At 46.6% G+C, this 14103-nt stretch overlaps 1 protein-coding gene across 1 annotated transcript in view; it reads right to left on the bottom strand.

Moving 5' to 3' along the window:
• Nucleotides 1-14103, bottom strand: part of grm5b (glutamate receptor, metabotropic 5b) — a 110478-nt gene that overhangs the window by 21496 nt on the left and 74879 nt on the right. The window contains exons 6-8 of the mRNA XM_056282965.1: nt 3888-4123; nt 2315-2436; nt 832-956 (exon numbers count right to left, since the gene is read on the bottom strand). Of these exons, the coding sequence (XP_056138940.1) occupies nt 832-956; nt 2315-2436; nt 3888-4123 (483 nt within the window). The remainder of the gene's footprint in view (nt 1-831; nt 957-2314; nt 2437-3887; nt 4124-14103) is intronic.

The raw sequence follows: 14103 nt of genomic DNA, 5'->3' as shown, positions 1-14103 counted from the left end.
ATCCATACTAAGTGGCAATTTAGTACGGCCGATTCACCTGATCTATATGTCTTTGGACTGTGGGAGGAAACCGGAGCCCCCGGAGGAAACCCACGCAGACACGGGCAGAACATGCAAACTCCACACAGAGGACGACCCGGGAAGACCCACCAAGGTTGGACCACCCCGGGGCTCGAACCCAGGACCTTCTTGCTGTGAGGCGGCCGCGCTAGCCACTGCGCTGCCGTGCCGCCCATCATATATGTATATATACCCAAACAAGGACACGCACAAACATGTTAAGAGCAACGCAGACCAAAGTGTACACCAACACACAGGTACTCTCTCAGGACAAGACACAACATTAGCTCAAACACAACACGTGTCTTGGTCTCCGCTGCTTTACCTGTGTCATACCTCGGCTGAGTGTCTTATTATCTTACATGAGCTGGAACAACTTGCGCTAACCATCATATAGAGTTTGTTAGAGCCAACAATTCAGATCAGGTCAGATTAACTGGAACTTCATTGACCCTCCGTGTAGTGCAAAAAGGGCTCGCACAAAATACGGAAAAGTGGGAACTATCAAGACATACCCCAAAAAATAACAATACCAGTAGCGCTGCATTGAAACTATGACGGAGAAAGCACCAACAAATACAATGTATAAATGCATCTTGTTCCTCATTGGCTGCAGGCTGCTTGAGGCACAAATGAACGGGTGAGTCCTTCCTGTTGAAGCCACCTCTGCAGCCGCACTTCCGGTGAAGCCCCACCCTCTTCCAGGGACTGTTTTGCAGATGTGCAAGTGTGTGGTGTTTTTCAGGCTCCTCACCACCCCTCGTCTCCTACCTGCCAGGCGAGTCTCCGTTCTCATCAAACAGGATGCCTTCCCCCGACACGCCCGTGAAGTTGGTCTTCATCAGGAAGTCGAGCAGTGTAGCGCCATCTATAGGCCTCATGGCATCACAAAGGCCCTACCGCGAGGCAACGAACGACATGACAAGAGGACTCATTTAAACCCATGCTGTCCAGTTTCTGCTTTATTTTGGTTTCTGAACCCATGCAGTTTTTCCAACAAACAAAAAAATACACTAACATACTTTTTCACACTGGGACTCACCAGAAAAAGCCAAGAATAAATGCTGACCCCTCATTTAAAAAAAAAAAACAAACCCAAAAAACCCCCTCTGACGTAATAGCATCATGTATAAAGTTCCTCATTTACTTTAGTTTGGGATTCTCCTATAAAAACCACATCTTTCCACAGGTTATTATTGCTGCACTTTTTCTGCAAAGTCAGGTATTTTTCTTTGTGATTTTTGCAAGGATAAACTATAGAATATCAATATAATATAACAATAATGCATAGTTAACAACAAATTAAGTATATATAATTTCAGGAAAATTAATGAATCGATGATTGGGACTGGGAGCACCCATGTCTTTCTAATAAACAAATAAATATAGTATATATATTCCCTCCTTTTCCTCCCAATTGTATCCAGGCCAATAACCCCACTCTTCCAAGCCGTCCTGGTTGCTGCTCCACCGCCTCTGCCGATCCGGGGAGGGAGGGCTGCAGACTACACATGCCTCCTTCGCTACATGTGGAGTCGCCAGCTGCTTCTTCTCACCTGTCAGTGGGGAGTTTCACCAGGGGGACGTAACACGTGGGAGGATCCCGCTATTCCCCCCCAGTTCCCCCTCCCCCATGAACAGGCATACCGATCGACCAGAGGAGGAGCTAGTGCAGCGACCGAGACGCATACCCACATCCGGTTTCCCACCCGCAGACACGGCCAATTGTGTCTGTAGGGACGCCCCACCAAGCTGGAGGTAACACGGGGATTCGATCCGGCGAGCCCCGTGTTGGTAGGCAACGGACTAGACCGCTACGCCACCCGGACGACTAAGCAAATAATTGTTGATCGTGCTCTGAAAGTGAATCTCTCTCTCACTTCATTTGCCCGGCCTTGAATAAACGACAGCAGGCCAGTTTGCTGGTGAAAGCGACATGAGATGCGGTGTCGTTGGCCACGAGGGAGATGTAGTATTGATCACAAGCTCCATCTATCTAATCCTCTATCCACCCTAACTTACAGTAATATGGCCTACCCAGCTGGCACCATCCATCCACCCATGCTGCCATCTGCCCATCCCTCCAGCTCTCCTTCCATCCCCCACCACCTCCTTTTTTTAGTCCCTTCCCCCATCCCCATCCGACCCATCTCTCCTTCCCTCTGTCATCCACCCACCCACTCTTTTCATCCATCCATCAAGTAATCCCATGCTCCCCCTTTGCCATGGTCCCTCGTGCCGGGGCGGTACCTACCTGATAGCCCGGGCAGAGGGTTTGTTGCATGTTGTGCAGCCCGTATGCCATTGAGTAGATAGCATTGATGACAAAACCCATCTTGGTATCCTGGGCATACTGCTGCCGAAGAGATTCATGCTCTGCAGGGGGTCAGAGGGGAAGGAGGGCAGTTAAGTCAGAGAAACTCACCGTTTCACGTTTTCCTGTTCTGATTTCATGAGCCACAATCAACTTTTCCTCCCCCCCCCCACCCCCTGACATCAAAAGCCATCTCTGTTTCCTCTCACTTCCTCTCATCATCCACCTCCTGCCTTTTCATCTCAGCCCTCTCTGCCCCAATCCCTCGCTCGCTCTCCCTCCCTCTCTCTCTCTCCCCTCCCTTTCTCTCTGTCTCTACGTCTCTCTCTTCATTTCCATTTCACATCCCCTTTCATTAGAATACATGAGTCTCTTTGAAGTAGCTCTCGCAGAGCGTTTTGCCTATGAATGGCAGCGAATGAGACACACACACACACACACACACACACAGAGGGAGAGAGAGAGAGAGAGAGAGAGAGAGAGAGGTGCAGGGGAGGAGACGAGTGGAGAAACCAAATAAGAGGAGGATAAACTCTGCGCACAGACAGCATCATGTGCGTCTCTGCATGTGGCTGTATCGATGTAAACCTCTTTATTTGCAGATTCATATTTCATATTTCATATTTGCTCCCATGGAGTGATTACAAGCCAACACTGCTGATTAACACTGCATGTAAAGGTGATGAATATTTTAGAGAGGGGTGAGTGTCTGTGCGTGTGTGTGTGTGCGTGTGTGTGTGTGTTTTCAGGAAAATATGCAGATTGAGTTTAACCCCATTAAGAGATGACAAAATAATAAAGCCTCTCCAACCCCTCTCTCTCTTTACCTCTCACTCTCTGAACGTTGGTTTGATAAACCGTTTGACGTCATAATTGCCCCTGGGCCAAAACACCTGTTTCAGACCTATGACTCAGAGGCATTGTTTTGCTTTAAGAGTGCTTGTGTGTGTGTGTGTGTGTGTGTGTGTGTGTGTGTGTGTGTGTGTGTGTGTGTGTGTGTGTGTGTGTGTGTGTGTGTGTGTGTACATGCATTCGTGGCTATATTTATGCCACTCTAGACGTGTATGTGGGTTTACACACAGGTGCAATTGTACAGATACGTGTTGCCCTCGTGTTTGTGTGTGTGCGTGTCTGCATGCATGTGTATGTGTGTGTGTGTCTGCATGCACACACGCATGTATGCATGTGCATGCATCTCTACATGCATGCATGCGTGTGCGTGTGTGTGTGTGTGCATGCATGCACGTGTGATATGTGGGTCTGCATGCATGCGTGTCTGCATGTGTGTGATCACTTGTGTGTATCTCTGCATGCACGCACATGTGTGTGTCTGCACACATGCGGGCGTGTGTGTGTGTGACTCTGCATGCATGCATGTGCACATATGTGGATCTGCATGCATGCGTGTGAGCACTTGTGCATGTGTGCATCTCTGCATGCATGCATTAGTGTGTGTGTGTGTGTGTGTGTGTTTGTGTGTGTGTGTTTGTGTGTGTAGTATGTCAGTACTCACTGCTACAGGTGTGGTTATATTTGGAGCTTTCCTGTGGGTGGCCCTTAAGGCGGCAGTGGAAGCGGTGCTGCCAGAACTCGGGGAACCAGGGGTTCCTCTGGTTGGTGTCAGGCCGGAGTTGAAGGTAGTACTCGTCAAACCATTTCACATCTGCTGACTGGAGCTTAATGGTGATGCCGCCCGCCGCCTCCTTAGCAAAGCCGTCCGTCACATCGTACCGGTCTGCCCAGCCGTCACTTTTGGAAAAGAGGGATACAAAAAATGTAGAGGAGGAACAGGAAAGAAAGACCAGAACCGTTTGCAGAGAGAGCGTGGCTTGGTTGCATGATGAGGGTCACAAGACTTGACCTTTCCCTGAGAATTAAGAGTCGGCTGCGGGTATGCAGGGGGACAAAACCCACTCCTTAGTTCACATAGTTAGACCCCCGACATGCGAGGTGCCCTGTGGCATTGTGGGCTGGGATTACTTATCATTCATGTAATCTGGAAAAGCAGGGACTCAATACAGCATAACACGAAAAGAAAGGAAAAACGTGAAACGATACTTCGGACGGAATATCGGCTGCTAAGATGATTAAACGAGCTGGTTGAGATGATTTATTTCATGTTGGAGATACAAGATGGACACTCATTGTCGAAAAGGTGTTTTTCAATTCATCATCTCAATATGAAATAAAATCAATCTGCCATTCTGCCACAGAAAAGTAGCTGGGAAACACAAACAAGGACACACACACACACACACACACACACACACACACACACACACACACACACACACACACACACACACACACACACACACACACACACGTTTGGGTGATTGAAGGCTATCGTAATAAAAGAAAATTAAAAGGGAAACTGTGTGTGTGTGTGTGTGTGTGTGTGTGTGTGTGTGTGTGTGTGTGTGTGTGTGTGTGTGTGTGTGTGTGTGTGTGTGTGTGTGCATGCAGGCTTTAGTGTCAATCATTCACTTCTCTGGACATTAAGAATTGATCCAACCTTTCACTAACTGTAGTAGTGCTCAACACAGACAAAACTACACACACACACACACACATACACACACACACACACATGCAGCGGGTTAGCCTGTGTCCACCAAGCACTCAAGGCAAACTGCTGCTGACATTCACCGAAAAAAGTGCAAATAATGAAGCGATTAAAAAGGTCCTCAACTCTTCACAAGCCAGGAGACAATGAAGCAGAGCAGAGACTTGCCACAGCACAACTCACACAATGCTTTACACACAATTCTGTAGGGATCATAAACACCCAACACAACCAGCTAGGGGTCTGATTTATGGATGGGCATCATTTGGATTTCACCGATTCTAATTTTTGGGTCCAACTCTGTTCAAATTTCCATTCAATTGTCAGTATTTTACTGACAATATATATATATATATATATATATATATATATATATATATATATATATATATATATATATATATATATATATATATATATATATATATATAGTAACGTGCATGGATGAGTAGACACGTTCGCCCTTGGCTAACGGGTTGGACCCTTTAGTCGAGCGGTTAGCGGGAGATACGGGTTCGCGTCCCGGCTGCGGCGGTTCCTGCGGTTGCCCCCCGAATTTGATACACATATATAGAGATATATATAATGTGTATATCATTATTTAATTAATTCAATTATTGAGGGAAAAAAACAAAATATTTCAAATGAAGAACTATCCCGATTTTTTTTTGAGGGGGGGGGGGGGAGTAGACCCCAGTTACCTCCTGCAAAAGCACAATCAAATGACTACATCTACACAACAGTATTCTTTACACTATATACACTACCGTTCAAAAGTTTGGGATCACCCAAACAATTTTGTGTTTTCCATGAAAAGTCACACTTATTCACCACCATATGTTGTGAAATGAATAGAAAATAGAGTCAAGACATTGACAAGGTTAGAAATAATGATTTGTATTTGAAATAAGATTTTTTTTACATCAAACTTTGCTTTCGTCAAAGAATCCTCCATTTGCAGCAATTACAGCATTGCAGACCTTTGGCATTCTAGCTGTTAATTTGTTGAGGTAATCTGGAGAAATTGCACCCCACGCTTCCAGAAGCAGCTCCCACAAGTTGGATTGGTTGGATGGGCACTTCTTTGAGCAGATTGAGTTTCTGGAGCATCACATTTGTGGGGTCAATTAAACGCTCAAAATGGCCAGAAAAAGAGAACTTTCATCTGAAACTCGACAGTCTATTCTTGTTCTTAGAAATGAAGGCTATTCCATGCGAGAAATTGCTAAGAAATTGAAGATTTCCTACACCGGTGTGTACTACTCCCTTCAGAGGACAGCACAAAAAGGCTCTAACCAGAGTAGAAAAAGAAGTGGGAGGCCGCGTTGCACAACTGAGCAAGAAGATAAGTACATTAGAGTCTCTAGTTTGAGAAACAGACGCCTCACAGGTCCCCAACTGGCATCTTCATTAAATAGTACCTGTTAGAGCCTGTTTGTGCTGTCCTCTGAAGGGAGTAGTACACACCGGTGTAGGAAATCTTCAATTTCTTAGCAATTTCTCGCATGGAATAGCCTTCATTTCTAAGAACAAGAATAGACTGTCGAGTTTCAGATGAAAGTTCTCTTTTTCTGGCCATTTTGAGCGTTTAATTGACCCCACAAATGTGATGCTCCAGAAACTCAATCTGCTCAAAGAAGTGCCCATCCAACCAATCCAACTTGTGGGAGCTGCTTCTGGAAGCGTGGGGTGCAATTTCTCCAGATTACCTCGACAAATTAACAGCTAGAATGCCAAAGGTCTGCAATGCTGTAATTGCTGCAAATGGAGGATTCTTTGACGAAAGCAAAGTTTGATGTAAAAAAAATCTTATTTCAAATACAAATCATTATTTCTAACCTTGTCAATGTCTTGACTCTATTTTCTATTCATTTCACAACATATGGTGGTGAATAAGTGTGACTTTTCATGGAAAACACGAAATTGTTTGGGTGATCCCAAACTTTTGAACGGTAGTGTACTTCTAAATCCAACTTTACTATTACAGAATATTCATACCCAAATATCCATATCCAGCTATACAGTGAACCTGAACACGAGTGACAGCCAGATAGATCACGTCCTTTTAACAGCGGGCTATAATTCATGTGTTCTGCCTGTGTAGCTGAGGGGGAGCCAGCAGCAGCTGAGGACACACAACTCCTCCATGACAACTCTTGCCACTGCTCGGTGATATTTGTTGACTCTCCGTGCTCCTCTGCAATGGCGGAGGAGGACAAATGCAGTTTCCCTACCAGGACCCCTGTGGGGACGAGCTGGAGGAGAGGTTATACTGGCAGCTGAGAGAGGTGTAGAAGATGAGTATCATCCTCCCATCTTGCCATTGTAAACTTGGATGTCGGTTGTCTGTGTGCTGCAGCTCGGTGCTAGTCGAATGTGGGCCACTGTGATGACAGGACCGAGACCCGACACACACGTTCTCCCCGGGACCAGAAACAGCTGTTAAGCTTTGTGCCTTTGAAGGATTGAGTCACCAGGAGGGAACAGGAAGTCACTACATCAGTAGGCCCCGGAAGTTGCCTACCTTCTTTTTCTTTTTTGGACCCCCCTTTTTTCCCTCCCCAATTGCACTTGGCCAATTGCCCCACTTTTCCGAACCGTCCCGGTCGCTGCTCCACCCCCTCTGCCGATCCGGGGAGGGCTGCAGACTACCACATGCCTCCTCCGATACACGTGGAGTCGCCAGCCGCTTCTTTTCACCTGACAGTGAGGAGTTTCACCAGGGGGGCGTAGCGCGTGGGAGGATCACGCTATTCCCCTCCCAGTTCCCCCTTTCGCCTTATCGACCAGAGGAGGCGCTAGTGCTGCCACCAGGACACATACCCACATCCGGCTTCCCACCCGTAGGGGACGCCCGACCAAGCCGGAGGTAACGGGATTCGAACAGGCGATCCCCGTGTTGGTAGGCAACGGAACAGACCGCTATGCCAGCCGGAGGCCTGAAGTTACCCAAATCCTTAAGGCACATTAATGCAATACATTTGTCGAAGCAACTACATTATTAGGGTTGGCTTTGAAAGTCGTATCTCTTAATCAAACTTAGTACTTGGACATTTGGATCTGGTTCCAAGTCAGATAACAGTTCAATTCCCGATCCGGGTCCTGGCCAGTGTTGCATCAATTTGTAGCAAAGTGCTGAAGGTTATGAATTACATAACAGTTAGGAAAGAAGACTTTGAAAAAAAATCTCCTCAAGAAAGGTCCTTTACATGCAGTTACTCCCTATACTCCCCAACGGCCAAACCCTAGGAGGCCAGCAGGTGGTTTTCCCCCTTTCATAGTAAATATGGGACATTTCAAGTAACAGTTTTCACGGTACGAATTTGTTTAGCATTAGATACAACATGGAGCTCACTCAACAGATTCACACACACACACACACACACACACACACACACACACACACACACACACACACACACACACACACACACACACACACACACACACACACACACACAGGTCCGTTACTTACCACCTGACATTGAACACCCATGCACGACATATTGTGTGTTTGTGTGTTCATTGGAAGACCAGCTGGTGTGTCTGTAATTGGACAAAATGTTTGCAAATCAACCAACGAAGGCACAAGGAGACCTTGCCAAAATGATACACACTCTCACGTACTAAATCCGCACTACGGAGGGGTGGCAGGAGTCGGCTGCAGCATCGGAGCTAAGCGAGATTAAGTCCTGCAGCTGCGCGCATGGAGCTAATCAGCTGCTAACCTAGTTCCCCGTCCGCATGCAGCCCAACGGGCACCGGGAGCGCGACCACGCGGAGAGCAGGAAACACAACGGCGCCCCGAAACGGACTCGCCCGGGGGGGGGGGGGGGGGGGCGAGGGAGAGAGCGAGGGAGGGAGAGAGAGAGAGAGAACCTTTTGTTTGGGTGCCTGTATTTTGGTTTTGTGGAACAAATGGCCATCGTGCCTGTGCCAAAAACCAATTTGTCTGGTCCTCCATCCATCCATCATCCCAAGCACCTGTGCACGAGCACGCACTCGTGAAAGCATAAACTTACACCGCGGTGAAACAGTGTCCTCACACAAAGGACGAGAGAGAGAGAGAGCGAGAGAGTTAGAGAGAGAGAGAGAGAGGAGAGAGAGAGAGAGAGAGAGAGAGAGAGAGAGAGAGAGAGAGAGAGAGAGAGAGAGAGAGAGAGAGAGAGAGAGAGAGAGAGAGAGAGAGAGATGGGAGCTGATCGTCGAGGGAGGAGAGGGAGTAAAAGGAGCACAAATAGAAAACCAATGAGAGAAAGGGAAAGGGGCCAAATTGAAAATCATCGACAGGAGTCAGCAAACCGGGAAGAATGTGGGAAGGAGTTCTGACACGATTGTTATACACGTTATGAACAAGTCATATGCAGTAACACACACACACACACACACACACACACACACACACACACACACACACACACACTAGCTAGGTGTGTTGCATTGACTTAGGGCAAATGGAGAATTTTGGTTGTAGATCAACAGTCAGACCAAAAAATGGATAATTTACTCACACACACACACACACACACGCACACACAGAAACAGGAACAATTTATTGTCATTTCTTTAATGTACTTGCATACACAAAAGAAACGAAATTGCGTTTCCCCCAGCCCACAGCAGTGCGACACAAAAGACAAAAACACACATCCCAAATGTCCCAAAAGCGACACCACCAAAAACATAACAAAACAGAGGACAAAGCAAAACACAAAAAACAAAACACACACACACACACACAGTTAATAACACAATCCATTCAGTGCAACGGAGTCCAGAAATTCCACTGTCCAGGAGAACGAACGCAGGCCAGGATGGCTGTCAGAACTGCATGGGCTAGCGGTTAGCTTAGCCTGCCCCGCTTCCGCGTCCTGTCAGACCGCTCTTGGTGTTTCCTCCTCGGGCACAGCTCCGGCAGGGCCATGGTCCCTGGGCCCACAGGACGCAGCAGACCAGGCTCCCCCAGCCGATCCAACGCTAGCTCTCCCAGCCAGACACCTTCGCCACACCTCCCCGCCCTCCACACCACGACTCTACAACACAGTCAACGCTAGGCGAGGCCGCCGCCAGACCACCCTCGGATTTATCGGAACTGCCGGCTAAGCTAGCAGTTAGCTTAGCCTCCCTGCTTTCGCCTCCTGTCAGACCGCCCTTGGGGTTTCCTCTTCGGGTGCAGCTGGTGGTCCCTGGGCCCACAGGACGCAGCGGACCAAGCTCTCCGGCTGATCCAGCGCCAGCTCTCCCAGCCATCAAACGAAGACAAAGACAACTTAGACGCAGACGTGGACAAAGACACTGCATGGACGGTACTGGGTGAGGCCGCCGCAAACCCGAATTTCTGCCGCCATCTTCCCACACCGGAAGCAGAAGAAGAAAAAAAAACACAGTGTAGGATAAGGTCACATTTGTGAAGGCACAGATGATATGTGTGTTTTTGTGCGTCTGTGAGCGAGGGGAAAACGTAGGAAGTGCTCTCCCTTCCCTTGACAACTGCTGCCAACGTGCCCTTGAGCAAGACACTGAACCGCAGCTGTTCCGGTTGAGGCGCTTATACGACTGCGGTTTTGTCGGTCAGTTTCCTGTGGTATGATATCCCCTTTCTTTCTGTCTTTGTCTCGACCTGTCTTTCTATCTGTCTTCCACTTTCTTTGTTTCTATCTAACTGTATTTATTCCTGCTCTATCTCATTTTCTCGTCCTTGCTATTTGCCTCTCTCTCTCTCTCTCTCTCTCTCTCTCTCTCTCTCTCTCTCTCTCTCTCTCTCTCTCTCTCTCTCTCTCTCTCTTCTTTTCTTTTCTCCCCAGAGAACAAAAAACTAATTTTCTCCTACAACAGTACTCCCAACCATTGTCTGATGGGAGACCTAGGGCTTGCATCTAGCATGAATGCATCTGGTGTTATTGTGTGTGTGTGTGCGTGCGAGTGTGTATGTGTGTGTGCGTGTGCGTGCGAGTGTGTGTGTGTGTGTGCACATGCTTGTGTGTCAGAGATGGAGCCAAGATCTTTTCAATCGAAGTCAAGACGAGACCAAGACCCATCCGACCCAGGGCCAAATCCAGGTTAAAAACAAAAGTTCAAAACCGAAAAAATAATTTGCAGATCCTTTGATATAACGCAGCTACATCTGAGTCAAATGCAACACCAACCGTCTGCACCCCCCTCCAAACGAAGCCTTACTAGGCCACAATGTCCACATTCACATGAGAAATACTGTCTGGACAATTATCTTTACCCAGAGTTTCTGTGTTTCTGTGTTGACCACTTCTTTCCTAACTGTGGTATATATATTATATATTTGTATTTAAATAGTCAAGGGATGACTTATTGTCTCTTTCGACCAGTTTCCTGAACTGTTACCTGTCTGGTAAATTACTGACACCGTTTTGTCAATATATGCAAAACAATACATCCCATCTCCAGTGACACACTGGTGATCACAACTATCCTTCCCATTATGGGAGACTAAGGGCTGCCCATGGCTGAAATGAATTTTCCATCTTTACATTCACTGAACCTGTGGGGTGGGGAAGACAAAACCAGAATATACCAGACCAGAAGCTCAAAGCAGCCTCACACAGAGCTGCCCATGGTCACATCACATTTGCTACTACCCTTTTTTTCTGCCATGGGTTTCCGTTGTGGTACAAAAGTGATTCCTTCATCTGGTATAAAACGTCTCTCTCTTGCTCGGATATCACTGTGTGTTTTGTGGAAAAATCAATAGCTTTGGGTAGTAAGTCTTTGCTTATGGAGGGGTAGAACTTGCAGATATCAAAACACATAAATTTTCAGTTCTTCTTGTCATCTATGTTCTTAAACCATTCTAATAATAATAATAATAATAATAATAATATATAGGATTTATTTGACTCATAGGATTTTATATATATAATCCAGTGAGTCAAATAAATTCTTTATGAGAGAGTACAAGCCTATATATATATACATATATATACATACACACACACACACACACACACACACACACACACACACACACACACACACACACACACACACAGGACTGAGAAGTCGTGTACCAGATGTACATTAAAAACTCGAGCTAGTCGAAATGATTGATTATTGAGACACCCGTACTTGAATCTATTCAACAAAAAGCATCAAACCTCCGACCACAAACAAAGAAACTGTGACGCACACAATATGTGGTCACATTTCGTATGTGTTTTATTCAATTCCATTCATGGGAGAAGTTGGTTAATATTGATTCACTGTCCCTCCCAGCCAGTAGGGGGCACTGACTTTGGAACGTACAAAGTGAACGGTTGTTGCTCGGCGATCGCTAGGGTTCGTCATTTTATTGAGAGCAACGTCTGAAAACCGGCATACGCTCCTCTGTCAACGTATTTCTCCCGTATTACAGGTTAGTGGTGTGCCCAAACATACCAAATGTATTGAATGTGAATTGTGAAGCTGTAAACAGGATAACGTGTTAGTCACGTAAGTTTTATGCACGTATTAAGCGTATTTGTGAAGTTAATCAAACTGCCGTGACGTGGCAGAGCGCTGCGTGTGTATAATGGCGGAACCGTAAGACAAATCTCCCGGTCATTTTTGAGAACCCAGTTACTGGTAAATGTTGTATTGTAGTAATATGCATGTTGACGATCTTTTCATACATATCCTGTTGTAACCGGTTAGTTTTTTTGCCCGGTGCGGGATTCGATACGGGGTGTACTGCGCCACAAGGCAACGTCACTAACCGCTCGGCTAAAGGGTCAGACCCGTTAGTTAGGGGCTAACGTGTCTTATTAGTAGTTTACACTGTTTTAAAATGAAAGCCAAGTGAATGTTTGGTTTGCTCTTTGAAACGTTTGATTTAGTCTCAATGCAATAATGCATCCTGGCGAGCCTAGCACATTCTCGCGAGTGATTGCGTCACCGCGATAGTCTATTCGATCACGTTAGCAAGTCACTACGTTAATACAATGGTGGATTCAAGTTATTTTTATGAAGTTTAACAAGTCAAATACGGACCTGACTAAAGCCAATACATTTAAAACCAATGGGATGCAGTGGTTATGTTAGCAGTATAAAAGGGTGACAGTTTTGAATAAGAGTAAAACTATGCAGCACACTGGTAACTGGTCATATTACATCACATGGAGTTATGCCGCATCATATTGTTAATTCATTATTATGATGCATTGGGTAATGCTGCCATACATACTATTAGGCCAGGTTGTACTGTAGGAGGTGATCTTTCACCAGGAGGACGTAGTACGTGGAAGGATCACGCTGTTCCCCCCAGTTCCCCCTCCCCGAACAGGCGCCCCGACCGACCAGAGGAGGCGCTAGTGCAGCGACCAGGACACATACCCACACATCCGGCTTCCCAGCCGCAGACACGGCCAATTGTGTCTGCAGAGACGCCCGACCAACGACCAAGCCGGAGGTAACACGGAGATTCGAACCGGCGATCCCCATGTTGGTAGGAAACAGAATAAACCGCTTACGCTACCCGGATGCCCCCTATCTACCCACCTCCAACTCGTCTTCCTCTCTGCTTCTCTCTCTCTCTCTCTCTCTCTCTCTCTCTCTCTCTCTCTCTCTCTCTCTCTCTCTCTCTCTCTCTCTCTCTCTCTCTCTCTCTCTCTCTCTCTCTCTCTCTCTCTCTCTCTCTCTCTCTCTCTCTCTCTCTCTCTCTCTCTCTCTCTCTCTCTCTCTCTCTCTCTCTCTCTCTCTCTCTCTGTGTGTAAATCACTGTGATGGCGATTACCAAAGGAGCGTTTCATCACATGTTAGATCATCCGTGTAACAACCCAAAAACGCTCAGGGAGTGCCAAGCTAATGCCCCCTTGCCACTGAGTGTATTGACGGTGCCCCGCTCTCTGTACACGGATATCGGCTGGAAGACACACACACACACACACACACTTGTGTCTAGCCTCTTGAAACCTCTCTCTATGGAGAAATGCAGAGGACAGTGGGCTAAAAGAAATCGATGGCTGTATGGATGGATGGATGATATGAAAAAAAAGTCAATGCATCCTCATTTGAATCTTCTGGATATTATTGGTGACACAACGGGAATTTCAATGGTGGAAGACATTTTGCCATTAGCGTTGTGAAGACTGCTCTCGCTGATGAACCTAATGGATATTATTTAGCTGTGCATGTTACCAATGAATATTCAAGCCGC

The sequence above is a fragment of the Lampris incognitus genome, chromosome 7 (assembly GCF_029633865.1).
Source record: "Lampris incognitus isolate fLamInc1 chromosome 7, fLamInc1.hap2, whole genome shotgun sequence".
NCBI lineage: Eukaryota > Metazoa > Chordata > Actinopteri > Lampriformes > Lampridae > Lampris > Lampris incognitus.
Note: the sequence above shows the minus strand (reverse complement) of the source record. Positions and strands in the feature narration are given on the sequence as shown.